Raw genomic sequence first — 22,500 nt, 5'->3', positions numbered from 1 at the left:
CTTAGCAAAAACTCATACTTCTGGCACTGAAGCTTCAAACATCACTTCACTGCTGTCAGCTCACCTGCACACCATTGCTGTCAGTTGTAGCTCAGAATTTTGTTCATTAAGCTTAGGAAGAGGCCTTGGTAGTGAAAGGGTTAATGGTATCTGGGCATGGAGGTGAACAGCCTTGCCTTGCCCCGCGCACTGACCCTCGTGTCTTGCCGCCGCAGGGAGATGGGAGACAGCGCGGCGTCGGTGGGGGTGCGGGCAGGCGGGACGGAGCTAGGCGCGGCGAGCCTCAAACACCACACCGTCACTAAGGTAAGGCCGCCACACCCTCCCCTCGTCCCCCTTTCTCTCTTGGTTCCTCACTCACTCATCCGCTCACCCACTCACTCTCTCGCCCTGGCAAACAGGTGTGTTGTGCTGCATTATGGTCACCTGTATTCGTGGTGATGGTTTACTCGTATTTCACTCATTAATTCATGTGGACATTATTGTACTAATTAATGCGAATAAGTTTGACTTCGTAAACTTAAACTCACTAAATGCTTGACCTCGAGTCGTAAACCTGAGTGGTCTGTGTAATTCACTTGTTTAATTTTAGTAGAGATAATTAAAATGTCAGATTTTTCATGTGACAGATATACTAACGTTCTCTATGTGCGTGAGTGTGTGTGTGTGTGTGTGTGTGTGTGTGTGTGTGTGTGTGTGTGTGTGTGTGTCATCGTGGTGGCAGTGAAGACGGCTGTGAGCATTAGCAACAACAGCAGCAGCAGCAGCAGCAGTAGCAGCAGCAGCAGCAGCATGAACTGTGCGTATGGTCAGCCTGGTGTGTGCTGTGGACGCGAGGCCTCGGCGTGGTCTGGCCCCTGGAGGCTGAATGAACCGAATGCATGTGATGGTCATAAATAACGTGTTGTGTACAGAATAGTTTACGAGTTTTGAGGAGCTCCTGCAAGTCATTTAATCTGATCCCTGCCTTGGTGGGTCTGTCATCCCGGGCGTGCCGCGCCGGGCAGAGCGGCGTGTCCATCACTCACGCTGCCGCAGGGGTCGTGGTCCACCCGGGCCACCGGAACGACTGATCTGCGAGCGTTACGAAAACTTGGCACCCGCGCCAGTGACGTAACACTAGCTGGTGCCAAGCCGCGAACCGCCCTGCGGCTGAGCTTAAGCTTAGCCTTGTTTGACGATCACCTGATCAATTGCACAGCGTCGACACCGCTGGCTTGTTCAGCACTGTAGATTATCTGTGTCCGATAGCATGGCACTCCTTCCCTTAAGGTCCCTCCTGGAGGACGAACATAGGTCTTCCCTCCTCCAGGGTGATGCATGAACCATTCCTTAGCTTGTGTTGTAGCCGCCATAAAACACCCAACCCCTCCTCCCCGTATTTCACAGTAGTTTTATTCCCTTATGTTATTTTTCTGTTCCGTCCAGCCACTTCGCCCCACCGCGGCTTTCCGGCCCAGCTAATTCGTCCCTGTCCTCCCCACACAATCCTCTCGCCTTGTTTTCAGGCTGTGCATGAGACAGAGGAGTTGCCTGTTGTGTCCGAGAATGGTAAGGTTGAGCCCTGTGTTGAATCCCCCCAGGGAGCGCCAGCAAGCCCAGCCTCCCCCTCCGCCTCCCCACCCTGTAGTCAGAGCATGACTCCCGCCGCCACTCCCGACACGGAGGCGGTGAGTAGCAACCTGAGGACAGTTTCCCTCGAAAAGACGGTGTCTTTCTCTTCTTCTTTCTCAATCTTCCTGAATGCAAACTTAGATAAGTATTTGTTTTCATCTAATTACTTTTCTTTGAACGTCTTCATGGTTGCACAAAGTTAGAATTTATTCTTGTGTTCTTTATAAAAAAACTTTCAATACGTCAAGTTCAGTAACTTCCTGAAGCTGCCTTTGCTGACTGATTCACCAACAAATTCCTTTCTTTTAATTGTAAGATACTGAATCAGTGATTTTGCTGCCCAGCCCAGATTAGTTTCAACTCCCTGTCCCTTCCCACGGCCGGGCCCTGGTGGCTGCTGGTCAGGGTGGCACGGTTCTCACTTTAACGTCATTACTGTTCCTCCGTGCCGCCCAGCCAACACCCGTAGCGCTGCCCGACGCTTTTCCCTTCGCCAGTCTGTCTTGCTTGACTTGCTCAGACACCCACCTGTCCAGAATAACCGTTCGCCCTGCTTTGAAATTACTTTTCTTATTTTTGTTTTCAGTACCAATGATCCCTTTGTAATTTCTTTTATAGCTGACAATGCAACGAATGTACTCGATGAGGACTGAAGTACACTTTAGACGTCCATGGAAGAAACAGAATACTAAAATGTATCCCTTTAGTAATTATTAACTAAGCAAATTAGAGTATTTTCTTTATTGTATTTTATTTTGTTTCGACTTTTTATGGTCAACAACAGGGATTTGATCGTCAATTTTACCAAAAGTGTTCAATTCTCCCGTTACTTCAAAGGTCGCCGTATGCTCATTTTTATGTATCAGTGTGTTCCCTCGGTTGATCTCTCTCCCTTGGGAGGGAAAATGCATAACTGTCCCCCTTTCCAGGAAGACTGGTGCACAGGCGAGGTGGTGTGTGGTGTAGGCCAGCGAGTGTCTGATGCCTATTGGTGTTGTACTCCCACTGGTGTTGACCACAAAATGCCCCATTACCTTTGATTTTATTTATCTAATGTGTCTTACTTTATTTTTTTTGTTTTGCAGAATTATCTTTTATTTTTCTCACTCAGTAACACAACCAATTTGGCGTCATTCCACATATAACCATTCATGTCTTCCTTGTCCTACTGGAAAGCACACGCTATCTCTCTAATGTTCCTAAGCAAACAATGCGACTTACTCTCACACTTCACAGTAACACTCAGGGGGTCGGTGCCGCACTGTGACGCCTTAACTTCTTCACCGCACGGCACCGACCTGCCCTTTGGCCTCCCATCCTCCCTCCCCCCCCCTGTGTGTTGTGCCGGGCGGGCGGGCGGGCAGGCGGGCGCGATGTAAGGCTAACGTTCTTCCCGTTGGTAGCAAACAGTTACGAGCTCCCAGACCAGCCACACCAGCACCTCCTTCGAGTCCGCCGTCAGCATCCAGAGTACAGGGGGTGTGCTGCAGGGCGCCGTCGAGCCACAAGCTATTCAGAATATCAGTAGCCAATCTCAAGCCGTCCACTCACAGTCCACCCAGAGCAGCAGCATCAGCCAGTCTCATAGCGCCATCAACGGCCACCAGACCATCCAGACCAGTACCGCCGTCAGTGGACAGCAAACCTTCCAGTCAATGCAGAGCGTTAGTCAGACACAGTCCGCCCAAACCGTCGTCCAGTCCCAGGCGGAGGTCGGCATCAGCAGTGGCCAGCCTCTGTCTGTCCTGGAGGCTCCCGCAGACCAGCCCCTCTTAGAAGCTCCTTCCGTCGACGAGAACGCCAACTCCATTCCGGAAAACATCCCCGCGCAGCCGCAGCCTGAGTCAGTCCTTGAAGCCTCTCCGGTGCAGGAACCAGCTGAAGGGTCCGAGCCAGTTGCTGCACCAGAACCAACTGTGATCCCAGAACCAGAAGCAGCACCAGAGCCAGCGCCAACCACGGTGCCAGAGCCAGTAGCTGCAGCACCAGAGCCATTGCCTGCAGCACCAGAGCCAGTCGTTGAACCTGAACCAGCTGTGGTAGAAGAACCAAGTGCAGCTCCAGAGCCAGCCATGAGTTCAGAAGAAGCTGTAGCTCAACAACCAACCGTATTACCGGAAGCGCCAGTTTCAGAGACAGTGGTTGACGTGCAAGAGTCTGCTCCACCTCCTGAACCAGAACCAGCAGTAGCAGCAGAGGAGACCCTGGCACCAGACCCACAACCTGTACAGGAAGAAATCGCCGAGGAGGCCCTACCTGCTGCCGCCCCTGAGCCCGTCCCAGCGGTTGAGCCGGAACCAAGTGTCGTGACCACTACCAGCGGCGGCGGCGGCGGTCCAGCGGTGGAGGAAATCAGCCAGGAGCACATCAAGGAACAGCTGCACGAAATCATTACCGAGATAGAGCAGCAAGTCCTTCCAGAACAGGAGCAGGAGCAACAGCAGCAGCAGCAGGAGGTACAGCAAGGAGTTGGTGATGGTGGTGTAGCTCAGACACTCACTAAGCCGCCTGAGGAGGCACAGCCGGTGGTGGGGGAGGCTGGCCGGCCCCTGGAGGGTGAAGAGGTTAAATATGAATACTACGATGAGGTATTTCACACACAAGGTTTTTTTTTATTTTAAGTTATTTCCCACTTCTGAGTTTCTTACGCTTTTGTTTCCCCTTCCCATCTCCCGTTTTCTTTAGGTAACTATTTCCTTATTTCATGGATAACTACTGTATATTGAAGTAGCTTGATAAAACCCACTCCCAGTGAGCCAAGCCACCAAGACTGGCTGAGACACTTTGATACACAGATGTATGTTATTGTATATTATACATACATTCATTCACATAGTTTTCTGGGCTTCTGGTGGCTTTAAATGTGTAACACATCTTTCCTCCAGCTTTTCTTTGAATTGTAAAATTTTCCATATCAATAGTATCCCTTTCACCGCTTTATTTTTTTTGTTTTACTTTATTTTAATACAAAAAAAAAGAAGAAAAGAAAACACACACACACACACACACATTCAGCCTCTTCAGTAATGGCTTCCCTGTCCCTCCCTTCCACCACCGGCCCCTCGCGCGCCAGTCCCCGCCGCCCCTCATCTCACCTCCCTCAGCCCTAAACACACATCTGAGTCTGACAACACGGTGCAGCGCCACCAGACAGACGGCCGCCGCCACACTCAGCGTATGCAGGACGAGCAGGCGCAGGCCGGCTATCGAGGCGGCAGAACCACCCTCACTCTCTTTAGTTCTTTCTGTCTACACACCTGGACACTAGTACACCTAGCGTAGTGTTCGTGTGGCCTCACATTTGTCCGTCGTAGCCCTCCGCCAAACACTGCCTACAAGACTTCCTACACGTGGCGCGCTGTTCACTATAGTCTAGCCTGTGCACCGTAGTGAAGCTGAACTCTGCAGCAGAGGATGTCATCGCTGCACCAAGCACGTCGCCGCCACCTAATGTTGTGACGCATGCCGTGGCAGCCTTGCAGTAGCGGCCTTGCTCCTTCTTTGATCTGATGATGTGGGAGACTTAGTTATTATAGTATTGTTTGCCTAGCATTAACATCTTCCTTACTTGTGTTCCACTCACCGGCGACTAGTAACGTGACACTCGGAGGGACTCATCAGCAACGGACTACTTCATTATTTTAAATGGGTTTTTATCTTTATCTTGATTTCAGCATCACTCACTGCGATTGTGGAGAAAACCAGTAACTGGTGAAAATTAAAAATTTTAAGTATATAATTTTTATAATGCATACACGCAGTGACTGGTTTTCGTGGTGAGCCTCACGATTCCGCCAGCAAGGCACCGTCACCACCAGCCTGGAGAGTCGGGAGCTGCCCAGTAACAGCCTCAAAATTTGGTGCGCGATGCCAGGTGCCCGGAATTAAGTTTTGCAATAATTGGCTTGATGGTACACTCATTTTCAGATCATCTGCAGTGCAGACATTTAAGACGTCTTCAAGACAATGTTTGGCTAAATATTTTACGAAAATTTAATTAAATTTAGCTTGAAGTGTTGATGCATCCAGCGCGGAGCAGGAGACGCTATAGCGGTGGAGCTCCGATGCATGAGTCGCCTCTGATTCTGTCCTCCTGTCGTGATGCTTTGTTCCTAAGCTCCAGTACAGGTTGGCGGAGGCTGAGCTCAGAATCTGACTCGCCACCTCCCAGTAAGTGTAGCGGGGCAGGCCGGCAGGATCTGTAGTGGTGGTCCTGGCACCAGCAAGGCTGGGCTGCGTCGTCGGCTATGATTGTTTCCACGTCCCTGGTGACTCTCCTTGTTCCGAAGCATGTCCGCATGTTCACGCCCGTAGCTGATAGATGGCCGCGCCTGTACACAATTCTTCTGTACATAAGCCGTGAGCCCTTGTGGAGCATCGTCAGGGTCGCGTCCAGTGCGACGCGGAGCGTGATGCGCCCTGGAGCCTCAGTGCGTTATTTGCACACTTACACTGCACCACAAACTATAAAAAAAGAAACAGAAAACAAACAAAACACACCATCTGTCACCTTCAGTACAAATTCTTTATCTCCATATTTACCTCCCTCCCTTCCCTCCTCCTCCCACTCACCTTCCCTCCCCTCCCCACCCGTCTCCTCTCCTAGTCACGTAACACACCACCGCTGTCACCTTTCTTCAGCGGTGTGCCAAATTACTGTTCCCCATCAAGGTGACGCATGATGCTCCCGTGAGGCTCCAGGTGTGGCTGCAGCTCCGGTAGTTCCCTCTGGCTGTATTCAGTCCACTTAACCACAGAGTACAGAACTACTGCCATTACTACTCTAGGACATTAGCCTCTCTTGTGCTAACCATCGGAAAAACTCATATAGGAGTAAGTAGTGGTAGACGTAGTATGTAACAGATATAGTAATAATAAGTAAGATAATATTGGTTGGGATAAAGTTAACAGTAATAAAGATAATGACAATATTAGTAATGATGATAAAAACTACACGATTTGTTTGAATTGAGAACAGCAAACTACAGTACTGCATAGAATAAATACTCAGTTTTCTGGGGATTTGATGAACATGTTTCCTACAGTCATCTTCTTTGCCCCGCCTCGTGCTGGTAGCGGGGCGGTGAGGGGCTGAGTGGCCAGTGTTTGCACCAGACACTCGGCCTCACCCTCCGTGTCGTGTCGCCCACCACTGACACTCTTTTATCCTCTGCCCAGGATGGCGTCTTGCACCACACCTGGAGACCCAAGGGGAAGTACGAGGTGCCCAAGACAGTCATTCAGGTGAGTCACGGAGAGGAGGTGTGATGGGTACAGGTGAGTCAGGTATCAGGCTTGTGTTTTCTTCTTGGGTAGAGTCAGGACAGGTGAGGGAAGACGTGAGGGGTTCAGGTGATGTGATTTGTCATGTTAAACTCTTTGCCAGTGTTATCTTTTCCTGTTTCCTTTTCAGTTTTTAATGCAAATCGTAGTCAATAATTTGTTATTTGTAATATTAAAGGCTTACCAATCCCTAAACTGTTTATTGGGTGTTTATAGTTTTATATATTTCTTCAGTTTCTTTTTCACCGTAATGAAATGAGCACAGTACACTTCTGCAGTATTATTCAGTATCCTTTGTTGTTTAGTTCCAGTTGGAGAGAAATTAGGTGAAGGAAAGAAGTATTTTTATTATTTTTTCCTTTTTTTTCTCACCTTTAATTGAAAAAACGTAGTAAATGTATCGTGTGTGTGTGTGTGTGTGTGTGTGTGTGTGTGTGTGTGTGTGTCACAGTTCTATTGTGTGCCAATCCTGCATCAGCATCACCATCACATCACCACCTCCCCCTTGACACAGTAATCGCAGCGCACCTCACATGACAGGGACGGTCACTTGTCGCCCTGATATGTGGCAAACCCTGGCAAGCTGTCCACCGCCACCGCCATCACCACCACCATCGTTATCAAACTGAGGGTGACCAGCATAGTAAACCGGCAAATTGTTATCACACACATACTCATCTTGCACCATCATTGGACCAACACACACACACACACACACACACACACACACACACACACACACACACACACACACACACACACACACACACACACACACACACACACACACACACACACACACACACACACACACACACACACACACACACACACACACACACACACACACACACACACACACACACACACACACACACACACACACACACACACACACACACACACACACACACACACACACACACACACACACACACACACACACACACACACACACACACACACACACACACACACACACACACACACACACACACACACACACACACACACACACACACACACACACACACACACACACACACACACACACACACACACACACACACACACACACACACACACACACACACACACACACACACACACACACACACACACACACACACACACACACACACACACACACACACACACACACACACACACACACACACACACACACACACACACACACACACACACACACACACACACACACACACACACACACACACACACACACACACACACACACACACACACACACACACACACACACACACACACACACACACACACACACACACACACACACACACACACACACACACACACACACACACACACACACACACACACACACACACACACACACACACACACACACACACACACACACACACACACACACACACACACACACACACACACACACACACACACACACACACACACACACACACACACACACACACACACACACACACACACACACACACACACACACACACACACACACACACACACACACACACACACACACACACACACACACACACACACACACACACACACACACACACACACACACACACACACACACACACACACACACACACACACACACACACACACACACACACACACACACACACACACACACACACACACACACACACACACACACACACACACACACACACACACACACACACACACACACACACACACACACACACACACACACACACACACACACACACACACACACACACACACACACACACACACACACACACACACACACACACACACACACACACACACACACACACACACACACACACACACACACACACACACACACACACACACACACACACACACACACACACACACACACACACACACACACACACACACACACACACACACACACACACACACACACACACACACACACACACACACACACACACACACACACCGTCTTGACCTCATACGGGCAGGACGTGTGACCTTGGCGCTCTCGAGCAGCCTCGGCCTACTTGTTGGCCTTCCCCACCCCCTAGTGATAGTGACCTCAGTTTGTTTTGTTTTTTTACTTTTCTGTTTTCAACTTTTAGCGTTTAGTTTGAGGCTCGATCTGGTGGGATTGTTGTTTTTGTGAACACTTGTAGCGAATGCGTGTGATACATAAAGAAAAATGAGTGCTTCAGTGCAAACATACGAACGCAATTACCTCCTGCGTCGTAGACGAGGATCTGGGTACCCGCCACCCAACGTGATACAGTGCCTTAAGTCCTTAAAACTATTTCGAAACCGTGGATCGAGAGGAGGCAAAAGTGTGGTGCGTCCCATCAAGGTAGTGACCTCCAGTGCCAGAGACGACCGCAGGGTGGAGAAGAGGGAATACAAACACTTTGAGGTGCCGAGAACGTGGTATAGTCTTCCCTCACTCCTCTTATTTAATGCAACGTCTCTGGCCAACAAGATGGACGAAGTGATTGTGACGGTGAGATCTACTTGTGCGGACATTGTGGCGGTTACTGAGGCGTGGCAGATTGTTCCTGAGGTGTGCACGATGCAGGACTACCAGCTATACCATCACCTCAGGTCAGGGCGCAGGGGGGGGGGAGTGGCCGTCTTCTGCCGCTCTGCCCTCAGCCCCTCACACCTCCCTGTCGATATTCCTGCCGGTGTGGAGGCCCTGTGGGTGAGAGTCACGCCCCCCTCCCATCCCAACAACACGGCCTCCATCATAGTCTGCGTCGTGTACCACCCCCCACGAGCCGCCACTGCACAGTTGCTCACCGCTCACATCATCAACACTGCTGATGCCCTGAGGGTGAGGTATCCTGCTGCCAAGCTGGTCATCTGTGGGGACTTTAACAGATTAGATATCAACGATATCCTACACCAGCTACACCTCACCCAGGTCGTGGACTTCCCCACCCACCAGCAAGCCATCCTCGACCTTATCCTCACAGACCTGGGCCAGCAGTACTCGCCACCCAAGCCGCTGCCTCCCATGGGACGGAGCACCCACCTCTCCATACTGTGGTCACCCACACCCACCACCTCGACCCCCCGGTCAGCTGTCACCAGGACCCACCGCCCCATGCCTGACTCAGCCATGAGGGAGTTTGGGCAGTGGGTGACACAACACCCGTGGACCGAGGTGCTGGATGAGGAGGACGTCCACTTAAAATGGCAAAACTACGTCGCCACTACTACAGCAGCCTTCCACCACTACTTCCCAGCCAAGAGCGTCACAACGCACCCGTCTGATGCTCCCTGGATGACGCCCCGCATTAAAAGACTCATGCGTCAGCGGACCTGGGCGTTCCACTCCTGCCCGGTCCTTTACAGGAAACTAAGAAACAGAGTAATCAGGGAGATTAAGAATGCAAAGGCAAGCTATTACCCAGACAAGATACACCACCTCAAGCTGACCAACAACAGACAGTGGTACGCTAAGATCAAAGCTTTGTGTGGCTTACAAAAGCACACTTCATCCCTTCCTTGCACCTCACACCTTCCTGCTAATCTCGCGGCTCAGGAGATGAACGATCACTTTGCTGCTATCTGTCAAACCTTTCCTCCCCTCCACACCACTCCGCTTCCTGCCTATCTGCCCGCTCCCTCCCCTCCACACACTGTCCAGGCGATGGATGTTTTTAAGAGAATACTTAAATTTAAACCAAGATCCACCACACCCACTGACCTTCCTATAAAAATTTACAAGGAATTTGCTGTAGAGCTAGCAACACCGCTATGCTCCATAATAAACGCCTCACTCTCCCAACACTCTTGCCCCGCGGACTGGAAGACATCTTATGTCACTCCCATCCCCAAAACTTCCAGTCCTCAGTCACTCAATGACCTCAGGCCAGTCTCTATCACCCCCATCCCTAGCCTTATTTGTGAAGATTTTGTATATGACTGGGCATACACCAAAATTTGTAACACCGTGGATATCAGACAATTCGGAAATATTAAAGCCACCTCCACCTCACATTACCTGACCAGCTTCCTTGAATTCATCCACAGCCACCTGGACAAGCGAAACACCTCTCTAGCTGTTGCTTTTGTCGACTTCAAAAAAGCCTTTGATCTAGTTGATCACACTGTTGTCATCAGCAAGGCAGTAAGTCTGGGTCTCCCTCCTAATCTGATAGCGTGGCTAGCCGACTTCCTCACAGGGAGACGTCAGGCCGTTCGCTATCAGGGCTCTGTCTCTAATTTCCAACAGCTGACATGTGGAGTCCCCCAGGGGACCAAGATGGGTCCTCTATGCTTCCTCCTCCTCATCAACGACGCCCTCACCGACACCCCCCATCGCTGGAAGTATGTGGACGACTGCACCGTGGGCGTCCCAGTTTCCAACAAGAACCCGGACTACTCGCCACTGCAAGCAATTCTGGAGCGACTGCGGACGTGGACAGAGGAGAGCAGGATGACCATCAACCACAGCAAAACTGTGGTGATGCATTTCTGTACCTCCTCTGTACCAGTGCCCCCTCCCCGGCTCACAGTGGGCCCTCACCCCCTCCAGGTGGACGACCAGCTGACCTGGAAGCAGCATGTCGCCAGCACCGTGAGATCAGCTACCTACAGGCTGTACATGCTGCGCAGACTCAGGTCGCTGGGGACGCCGACAGATGAGTTAAGGGGGGTGTACCTCACCTTCATCCTCCCCAAACTCATGTACGCCTCCCCAGCGTGGTCCTCCTCCCTCACACACACTCAACAGCTACAGCTAGAGAGTGTGCAGAAAAGGGCGTGCAGGGTCATCCTTGGCCCTGCATACACCACCTATGAAGAAGCCCTGACCACCCTGAGTCTGTCCAGAATATCCACCAGGCACCGAGAGGCTCTGGAGAAGTTTGGGAAGGGACTACTGCATCATCCGCGTCTCAGAGACATGCTGCCGCCCGACGCGCCTCGCCCTGTCCGTGCCACCAGACACCACAACAAAATAACGCCCCTGAAGGCGCCGCGCACGGACCGGTACAGACTCAGTGCGATTCCCACCATGGTGCGAGCCATCAATCGATAGTATTTCCCTCCTAGATTAGTCTTACCGTTAGGATTAATGTTAAGTTTTTCCCCATCCCCTATGTACATTTTCAGTTTGTCAACTGCCTAAAGAATAAACCGTTTATTATTATTATTATTACACACACACACACACACACACACACACACACACACACACACACACACACACACACACACATGTGATGATATAGTATAGTATAGTGTGTGTGTGTGTGTGTGTGTGTGTGTTCTCTTTTTGAGTCCCTCTTCCTATCTGTTTGTCTGTTCGCTTTTCTTTCTTCTGTGTATTTGCTTCATCTTTATTCCATCTGGGTGTCTGTTTGCACCTCATTATTTGTTCCTCTTATTAAGTTCGTCCCTTTTCTGTTCATATGCCTCGCAGCTCATCCTCGCTCTGCCTTCCACAGTATGAGGACGTGGTACCCATCCCTGTGCCCGACGTCACCATTTCACTAAAGGCCCAGGCTCCCCAACCCGCCCCTCCCCCGCCGCAGCCCGAGCCGCCCAAGCCAGAGCCGCAGCCCACGGTGAGGAACAGTTACGGGGATTCTGACAGCGGGAATCCTGCATTGTTTAATGATTTCCTTTGTAACTCTTATACATCTTCCATATTCAGTGTTATGTTCCTTTGGTCCAAACTTCAGATGATTTACGTACGTGAGATGATTACGATGAATTTAGTGCCACGTTGTCATCTGTTGGCTTGGTACTCCCGACACATGCAATTTTAAGTCTTGTTACAGTTTTCATAAGAGTAGCGATGTAGTAAATGCAATAGTAGTGGTAGTAGTGGTAGTAGTAGTAGTAGTAGTAGTAGTAGTAGTAGTAATAGCTGTAGTAGCAGTAGTTTAGAATTATATCAGGTCACTTGAATTATTTTGCATCTTTCAATGGCATTATCTAATAGTAGTAGTAGGAGCAGTAGTAGGAATGGAAAGAGCAGCAGTAAGAACAGTATCCGAAGACTCAAAATGCGAGGTAGTTTCAATGTATCATGTCCCAGAGACCTAATAACATCATTCAAGAACCCGTGGACAGTATCAAAATCAGATCCTCATATTTGCCATAATGCCAAGAACCTCCTCAGCTTTTGCTCTGCAGCCAGACAAGAAAAGACTCTGGATGCCAGTGATGCAGTGGTCAGAGAGCACTAATAAATGCCCTGAGATTCCTGAAGATGAAACACATCAACACTTCACAGTACTCTGAGGAAATTGTACTGATCACCTTGCCTGGATTGCAGAGACGGAAGACTCCTCATCTCCAGTCAAACCTCAAACATTCAAGTATTCTGTTCACTCCTTCCACCTCTGCTGTGTCTCCTCTTCTAATTTGTGATATTACATATTTGTCGGCGGAGCTTGGCCCAGAATAGTGCATATTCCAAACGCCAAAAGGTAAAAATAGATAAACAAGAGACGGCAAAAAAGTGCATGGAACTTTTTCAGACGAAATCAGATAACCACTGTTTCTTGATATTTAGTTTGGGGGAGTGACCAGCTCTTGTATGTGAGGAGGTGAGGGAAGTGTTCATAGAAAGTAGAATGGAAGTGATGGAGAATTGTGACAGATGTCGTGGTAAACTGATGGGAAGATCAAATTCCCATCAGTGAAATTCGTTTAGTCCAGATGGGAAAGGTAGAATAAGAACACTGCGGGACGTTGATGAGGATGAAAGAGAAATGCTCCTAGAAGGTCGAGTAGAAGTCTTGACCAATGATGAAAGATAGCGTAGTGAACTGACGGGAAAGATCAAACTCCAGTGAGAACTACGTGGAGAATGAAGTTCACGTAGTCAAGGGCTGGAAAAATATAATGAGAACACTGCGGGACGTGGCAAGAAGTAAAACCACCAACAATCTGCGTCACCACACACGTCAGGCACAAGTGGAATCGTTTAATGAGGACAATGATGAGCCTAATCGCCTCGCTTCAGCCACTTGAACGTGTTACTTGGAGTGTTTTGTGTTTACATCCACACTTCCCAACCTATTTTAAACCACTCTCAAACGATAAGCTAATGAGTTTGAAAGAAGGCATTAGAAGCACCGCCAGAAATGGGAGGTGTGTGGGGTAATGACTCGTAGTAACATTTAAGTCAGTGTGAATGTTTTAAGCTTGTTCAGTCTCACAGCCATTATTACGAAAAAACAAAACAATGCGGAGAGAAGGTAACGCTGGGGAAATTAAACAGATGAAAGGTTAAATAATGGAACTACGAGGGAAAAAAATTACCTTCAGACTCTTGATGACAACGAAAGAAAAAAAAAAAGATCCGTAAAAAAAAAGAAAAAAATATGGACAGACGCTAATGACAAAAAAAAAAAGATAAAAAAAAGTAATCTGTAGACACTGTAAACCCTCGAAAAAAAGGAAAAAAACTTGCATATACTGAGAGGAAAGAAATAACAGGAAAACATCAGTAAAAAAAAAAAAAATACAGAGATCCTGAGGGCAAAACACAAGTAAATGAATAGATAAATAAATAAAATCCGTAGAAGAAAAACAAGACACAAGAAGTAAACGTATCAAAGTAAAGTCTGTTCGGTTGACAGTTCCACCTGGAGTCTGGACATCATCTAGCATAAAACCTCCTCTGACTGGTTATATTCCTGCCAGTCAGAAGGAAATAAATAACCGGACAAAATAACCATTAGTCTTGAGATGTGATTTGACCCTGTATGTTCTAACTGATCTGTACACCTGTAGAACCTCATTTGAACTGGCCCAGAAAGCTTTATGAAATGTACACCTGTGGAACCTCATTAATTTGAGTCCAAGTGGCTTTATCTTACCTGTACTCCTGTGGAACCTCATGAATTTTAGTCCGGAAGGCTTTTATCTTATTTGTATACCTGTGGAATCTCATTAATTTTGGTCCTGGGGTCTCATCTTACCTGTACACCTGTGGAACTTCATTAATTTTGGTCCCGGAGGCTTTATCTTACCTGTACATTTGTGGAACCTTATTCAAATTAGTCCAAGAGGCTTCACTTGTACACCTGTGGTACCTAATAAATTTTGGTTCAGGAGATTTTAAAATAAATGTACACCTAAGAAATCTTATTAATTTTAGTACCGGAGGCTTTATCTGAGCAAGTAATCTATTAAGCCTCTTTAAATTTCTCCCCAAAGACAATATCTTACTTTTACACATGTGGAACCTCATAAATATTTGTCCAGGAAGCTCCAAGTGACATTTGCATTTGTGGAATCTAGTAAACTTCGTCCAGGTTGCTTCAGTTTTTTTGTGTGTGTATCTGAGGAACCTTGTTGATTTTGATGGAGGTTTCCTCTTAGCTGTTCACCTGTAGAATATAAATTATTTTGGTCTGAGAGAATTCACCTGACCTACATTCCTGTGAAACCCTATTAACTCTTATCCAGAGAGCTTCGCCTTTTGCAGCAGTGAAACGTAATCAATCTTGGTTCAGGAAGCTTCGCCTTAAATGTGTACCATTGGAGCCTCATTGCTTTTGATTCACGGTGCTTCATCTGATCTGTACATTTATGAAACCATTAATTTTGATCGAGAAGGCTTTACGTGACCTCAGTACTTGTGGAGCTTCTATATTGTTCAGGAGTTTCATTTTATCTGCAGCCGTGGAAGTCCTTTGATTTTGAGGCAAGTTTCATTTGAGACATGATGAAGTGTGGGACAGAACGGTGCAGATGTTCAAAGACAACCACCATGTGTCAATCTTTACTATTTCGTCGCAATCACTGGCAAATCTCACAGCGGAGACCGATTTGTAACGTCTTGACTATAAGCATCAGGCGCAGGTGTTGACAAATGAAAAGAGGGATTGATGGAGTTAGAAAGGGAAGTAAAAATTAAAACAGAGACCATAATCAACATAACTCTGGTGAGGGAGGAGAAAAAAAATCCTAGTGTGTTTGATCGATTGCTTTGGTGGCCAGGAAATGGAAGGAAAGAATATCATTGTTGCAGTAAATATGGTGATGTTGGTGGTGGTGTTAGTAAGAAATAGTAGTAGTATTAGTAGTACTAGTAGTAGAGATAGCAGTGTTAGAGATAGTAGTAGTCGTAGTAGTAGTCGTACTAGTAGCAGTTGCAATAGTAGTAGAGGTTGCAGTAATAATAGTTATTGTCGCCGAAGCTGTAGCAGTAACAAAAACAGCAATACACTTTAACGTCACCTCCATTTTTCGCCTTTTGGTGGTCCACAACCCTAACACAGGTGTCCCCATAGGTGGAGACGCACCAGGAGCCCTCAAGCCTCACCAATGGAGCTGTCTCCCCCATCGAGATTCCTGAAGGCATCCCGCTGCTGGCTCGCATCCTTCCCAAGGTGAGTGTGGCCCTTGTCTGTCTGTCTCTATGTCTGTCTTTGGTCTATATCAGTTTCTTTGTATTATAAAGACTGCTGCAACGTTTCCTTATATCATGGCACTGTTAAGCCGGGAGTAGTGCCGCGTTTGTTATGGAACCTAATGGATCTCAAGTTTTGGCGGTGCTTTTGTGTGATATTTCTTTCGTTTCAATTGGTGTTTCGCTTTCATATGAGGAGCTTGTTTTTCTAGGTCGTCAGTATACTTCAGTTTTTCAAGTCGGTGTGTATGCGAAGATGAGTGTTTTAAGTATGCTAGCGTATCACAAGACCAACAGTTAGTAGAAATATAAACTTAATACATGTGGTATCTGATAGTAAGGTGCCTGGCTGTCACTGTGTTGTGTGTGTTGTAGTGTATGAAGTCTGTTGTGACCTCTTACACCGGAGGCTTTTTACTCCTGAGCTACATTTCACGATGAAGCATTCGGATTACACGCGAGGAAATGGTTGTATAATTGTTAGCTAATCCTTTAATCATCACGAATCCAAGAATTTTCAATCGAGTTGTCAGCTTATGGAACGTGATTCTTCGAGACGTGATAGACTGCAACACCGTAGATAATTTTAAATATTGTCTAGATAAATGTTTTACCTCAAATCCCCAAGTGTCAGCGTTTGTTAGCCAATAACTCCCTTGCCTCCATGTGGTGGGGGCATCTCATTTCATCAATTTTCATTCTTGCATTTGAAATTTCCTTCGGTTTTTTACTTCTTCGGCCCAGCAAAGTATTTATATTCGATCTGTTTCTTGCACGGCTTATGTCTGAGGGAGTGTAGAGTGGGGAGACAGCCTTCTGCTTCGCTATCCTTTTCTTCTACTCTTACTTTCTCAGTAGTCTAGGCCAGGGCACCTCAAGATGGCCGCATGGTCTGTCGTGGCCTATGTGTACCTATGTGACTATGTAACCTGGCCTGTCATATACTCTTGTGTCGTTGCAATAAAAGGAATGGCGTCTTGATGATGTTTCAAAAGAGAAGTATTAAGTGTTTTTGTGATCTTCAGTTTACTTTTTATGAGCTGTATATTAAGCGAACTTTCCCTCTCGTGTTGTGATGCCCTTGGCCAGGCTCCTTGTCACGTAATATGTTCATACACTGCAGTTACAACTCCAAGGGCTTTCGCGCGCAGCCTTCATAATTCGCCCCACTTTGTTGATCTATTTCATGTTCCGCGCACTTTTGTGTCCAGCCTCTTCACCTGTGTGTCTAATCTCCCTCTGTTCTGCTTACTTTTCCTTCAGGTCTAGACAAGTTGTACTTTTTTTTAATAAGCTTTTATCCACTTGTTATGTTTTATCTCCATAATTGCTGGAATTTTAAGGATGTATTTATTTTTGGTCTGTTTCCTTAATGTTGACTACGCCATCTCTTGGAATTGTGTTTAGTATCCATCTATCTGTCTATCTATCCATCCGTTCATCTATCTCTCTGTCTGTCTGTCTGTCTGTCTGTCTGTCTGTCTATGAACACAACGTCTTCTTCTTCTTCTTCTTCGTCTTCGTCTTCGTCTTCTTCGTCTTCTTCATCTTTTTCTTCTTCTTCTCATTATTATTATTATTATTACTATTATTATTATTATTATTATTATTATTATTATTATCATTATTATTATTATTATTACTTATTATCATCATCATCATCATCATCATCATCATCATCATCATCATTCGTTATCATCGTCATCATCATCATCATTCTTCCTCATCGTATCTGTATCTTGATGTACGTATATGTAAAATTTGACCGAAGCAGATAGTTTTCAAATTACGCTTAAACGAGGACGTAGCAGGTGTATAGCGGTAGTCCTTCCAGCTCCAGGTGTTACAAGGAGTGTGGTGGTGGTGGTGGTGGCGGTGGTGTTGGCAAGTAGGCGGGTGAAGAGAAGCATAATTTTAGCAGCACAAGATTTCCTTACTTTCTTTTTTCGGGTAGACAAATTGACAAATATATATATAAGTAGAAGTATTTCAGGTAGTTTGTATGTTTAGCTGAATACTTGCCTTGTTGCCAATACTCATGAACATATACTTTGCGGAGCAGTGGTGGTGCCGGCCGGTGGGGTATGTGGTGTGGTTTCCGCGAACACTGAAAGATACCAAACGCTGCATTCTCAAACATCTCAGTAATTTTATCCTGACAACTTTCAGCAGGGTCTAGTTTGTCTAGCAGAAGTTATACGAATTTTCAAGAGTGTTTTTATGATTCTCTTGGTCGTTTCATAAAGAATCTGTACTGCCATTACAGTCAAACACGCGAGAACCCAGCTGATCATTTCTGGCCTTTGAAAACAGCCCAGACAACTCTCAACAGAGTCTAGTGAGTCTAATAGAAGTTATACGAGTTTTCAAGAGTGTTTCATGACTCCAGTGGTAGTTTAATAAAGATTCTGTACCGCCAATACAACAAAACACATAAGAAGCCAACTGGCCTTTGAAAACATTCCTGACAACTTTTAACAGAATCTAGAAGGTCAAGGAGAAGTTATAGGAATTTTAATGATCCTAGGGGTGGTTTAATAAAGATTCCATACCACCAATACAACAAAACACACGTGAAAATTCGACTGATTATCTCTGGCCTTTGGAAACAGACTTAATGAGAACCTGAAACGTTAATTAATACGTGTGTAAGTACGACTACAATCTTCTTGGTAAATTATTGTCTTTCTTATGGCGTTTCCTTATTCTCTGTTGCTAATGGAGAAAATTGAAATTCTGTAAGACGACGGGGAGGGAGTGCACTGAGGGTGGGTGGTGTACAATGCAGCAGTGGTAAGAGCCGTGGAAGGGAGAACAGGAGGCAGTGTTGGTCAGCCAGATGGGCGGGTGTCACAGGGGACGCCGAGTTCCCTCCTGTGGTCGAGCCGTTCATTGTTTTGGCCACCTGATGTCACCTGGACGCACCCAAGCTGATCTGTGATGTAATGGTGGTGATGGTGACGGCAAAGATAATAATATGTGGTGGCTGTAATGGTGGTGATGATAATTGTCCTGCTTACTTTACGTGTTTTATCGATTGTGTATATAAAGAACAAAATATTCCTCATTTAGGAAAAAAAAAAAAAAACGAACCACACACACACAAACACACACACACACACACACACACACGGTGGAGGGAGCCTAGCAACGATGCGGAAACCGCAAATGAAATTAGCGAGGCTGGCGGCGCGTGGGATGTGTTGCTGTTGCTGCTGCTGCTGTCAGTGATCAGTGAACGAGGCCGTTAAGATAATGTCACGCCATTCATTAATGATTCTCAGTAAGATTTAATCTGATGAATGAATTGCGAAGAAGAAAATGTATCACTGTCACTGGTAAAGAAATTAACTCTGCAATTAAAAAAAATGCAGAAGTTTTATTGTAAAAAGAGAGATTTTTTTTTCCCTCTTCTTTCTTTCTTTCCTTTACTGACGTCACTTGCCCGTAGTTTCGAGGAACCTTATTTTCGTCTGGTTAACGAGTGTGTGGTTAGCCAAGCACGTGTTTCCCATCTGTAGAAACACTCTTCCCTGTGAGGAGGAGGCTGGGAGAGAGGGAAGGAGGGAGGGAGACAAGACGTAGGTGAGGCCATACAGGACGAGGACCATGACAGGCCAGGCAGATGTGGAGCGCGGGTCGTGACGTCCCCTTCTGACACAGACTGAAGTGCCTTGCGTGGGTGGCTGCTGTTTGTTATGATGTCTTACTGATTGATCTCCTTTCTGCGGGCAGCAGATCTTGTGTGTACGTTGTTATTACTGTGAGGCTGAATGACACTCGCCTAGGCAGGGAATGATAATAATAATGACAAGAACAAGAACTTAACAGTGGGCTAAAAGGTACAAAATATGCTCAGAATGATAAAAAAAAAAAAGTTAATAATTCAGTACTATATTAGACCTAGGAATAATAAGTACTAAGCCAATGTATGCAAATAGATAAAAAAAAAAGATACTAAAAAGGATAAAAAGTTCACACACAACAAGCATAAAACATTGTTGGATGTGCCCTTCGCGTGGGTGTCGGTCAGTCAGTCAGTCAGTCAGTCAGTCAAGTCAGTCAGTCAGTCAAGTCAGTCAGTCAGTCAAGTCAGTCAGTCAGTCAGTCTGTCAGTTCTTTCGGTGTATTTCTGAGTCCAGGTGATATTTTTGGCTAGGTGAGGAAATACGTGCGTGTATATTCATCTCAGTGAGTCACGGCACCAGCTGAGGAGTTGAGTTTCTCTAAAGTTGGAAGTATTAAGTCACGTCCGCGCCTCGGCCCGCCAGGTGCAGGCAGCCAGCGCGCATCACACCCGGATATTCCACGCCTGCCCTCTCGCTGCCCCACTGATGTGTTCCCTGAATTTCTTTCCACAGTTTTGTTTACTGTTCATCTTGTACAAACACGCCAGCACCGCGCTTGTGGAGGCAGATTTATATTTTATTTCTTCTATTTATTTTTGTATTTTAGGGTTAGTAATACTTGTTGGATTATTGCCGCTCCCCAAAGGAGTGAATAGAAGAACGGAAGATTACCATTGGTGTAGATTGATTTAGTTATGTTCAGTCATGTTTTCCTTATGAAATGACGTGAATACCTCAAGATAAAGTATTTTCTTCCGTTTTAAATACATCTTCAGGAGAATTTTCCCCTACTCGGCCCTGTGTCTCCTGTCCCTCGTGGTCCTTCACATAAACACACTGGACTTTATCTTGAGTACACTAGAGACATTGATGTGACACTCAGTCACTTTCCAAAATTTTTGCGTAATCCTTTTCGAACTAAATTCTTTGGGGACTGGCACCTTCAATGGGCCTTTTTGTGATTTTTTATTTTATTTTTCTTATTTTTATTTTTATTTTTATTCTTATTTTTATTTATTTATTTTTTTCCCGTCCATGGCCAGAGGTCCTCATATATAAACAAAAAAAAAAAAAATCCTTCTCTTACTCTGGTCAGTCTCTTCTGCACATCTCGCTCAGAACCACAGCCGCTCAGCCTCCGTCACTCATAAATGGCATCCTCTTTTCACACTCCCTTCAGTATTCAATGTGGAAATGTGAATGTCTTTACACACTGGCTGGGGGCAGCGGTGTATCTTGAGAGGCTGTGCTAAGGAGAGGCAGTAGGCTGACCCTTTCCGGATCCTGATGTGAGGGTCCAGCGTGGCGTCCAGGTGTCTCGTGACCTTTTTTGTTATGCGTGAATGAGGTCTGGCAAGTGCGCGTAAATTGTAGTAAAAGGTTACTAATTTATCTTTACCCAACACCACCCAAAAAAAGAAAAAAATGCAGTAGTTGTAGTAGTAATAATAATGATGGTAATAATAATAATAATAATAATAATAATAATAATAATAATAACGATAAAACAAATAAAACTTGCTAAACAGGTAAATAAAATATATGAAGTGAAATAAATAAATTGTAATAATAATGATAGCGGTAACAACAACAGCAGCAGCAGCAACAACAATAAATAAATGGACGAAGGTAAAGGACAGCTCGTATACACAGTGCACGTTACAGTTACTTTGATACGCACGATGCCAGTTGGTCAGTGTACGATTAGGCAACTTTCCTCCCTCCGCCACATGCGAGGAGGGTCGGGTTCCTCACTCACCCGTACTGCATTCTCAGAACCAAACCCTGCACCATCACCAGTCTATTGCCCGCACACTCCTCTCACTGAGTCCTGGCTGCACTGATGGAATCTCTCCGGTCTTACCTTGATGGAGGTCCTTCGTGAGGTCACTAAAATCAAATTGTCTTTTATTTTTTTTTCTTTTTTTTATATTCTTTTCCATCGCTTATTTTTTTAATCACAAGTAACGTAATCGACACGTGCTATAACTTCGTAACTCACTCATTCTCTTAAAAGAAGATACTAATGAATCTAGCAAAGAAGTATGTAGGTTATACAGTGTTCATACATGAAGGAAAAAAAAAAAAAATATATATATATATATATATATATATATATATATATATATATATATATATATATATATATATATATATATATATATATATAGTTACATTGTTGACATAATGAGAGACTCGCATGATTTTGTAATTATGTGTGCGTTGCAGGATCTTATCAATGTGGAGGTCACCAGTTTCAACGTAAAGGCAGTAAAATTCCTTAGGCTTAGATAGTTTAGATTTGACTCGAGCTTAGTAACTTACATTCCATGCGATGGTGGTATAGTGGTGAGC

The 22,500-nt window shown here is 45.9% G+C and overlaps 1 protein-coding gene and 1 non-coding gene across 31 annotated transcripts in view; both read left to right on the top strand.

The window, feature by feature from the left end:
• The window catches only part of LOC135099705 (cell surface glycoprotein 1-like), a 164,103-nt gene that overhangs the window by 85,036 nt on the left and 56,567 nt on the right, over window positions 1–22,500 (top strand). For 21 of the 30 annotated variants that reach the window (XM_064002138.1, XM_064002137.1, XM_064002139.1 and 18 more), the window contains 6 exons: window positions 216–306; window positions 1,509–1,670; window positions 3,018–4,202; window positions 6,793–6,858; window positions 12,372–12,491; window positions 16,179–16,277. In XM_064002138.1, the coding sequence (XP_063858208.1) occupies window positions 220–306; window positions 1,509–1,670; window positions 3,018–4,202; window positions 6,793–6,858; window positions 12,372–12,491; window positions 16,179–16,277 (1,719 nt within the window). In that variant the 5' untranslated portion in view covers window positions 216–219. The remainder of the gene's footprint in view (window positions 1–215; window positions 307–1,508; window positions 1,671–3,017; window positions 4,203–6,792; window positions 6,859–12,371; window positions 12,492–16,178; window positions 16,278–22,500) is intronic. The other 9 variants (XM_064002151.1, XM_064002148.1, XM_064002153.1 and 6 more) reach the window with 3 other exon arrangements.
• Trnag-ucc (transfer RNA glycine (anticodon UCC)) overlaps window positions 22,478–22,500 on the top strand; it is a 72-nt gene continuing 49 nt past the window's right edge. The window contains exon 1 of the tRNA in view: window positions 22,478–22,500. This exon is cut by the window's right edge and continues 49 nt beyond it. This is a non-coding gene — a tRNA (tRNA-Gly).

Source organism: Scylla paramamosain, chromosome 4 (genome assembly GCF_035594125.1).
Source record: "Scylla paramamosain isolate STU-SP2022 chromosome 4, ASM3559412v1, whole genome shotgun sequence".
In the NCBI taxonomy this organism is placed as follows: Eukaryota; Metazoa; Arthropoda; class Malacostraca; order Decapoda; family Portunidae; genus Scylla; species Scylla paramamosain.
Note: the sequence above shows the minus strand (reverse complement) of the source record. Positions and strands in the feature narration are given on the sequence as shown.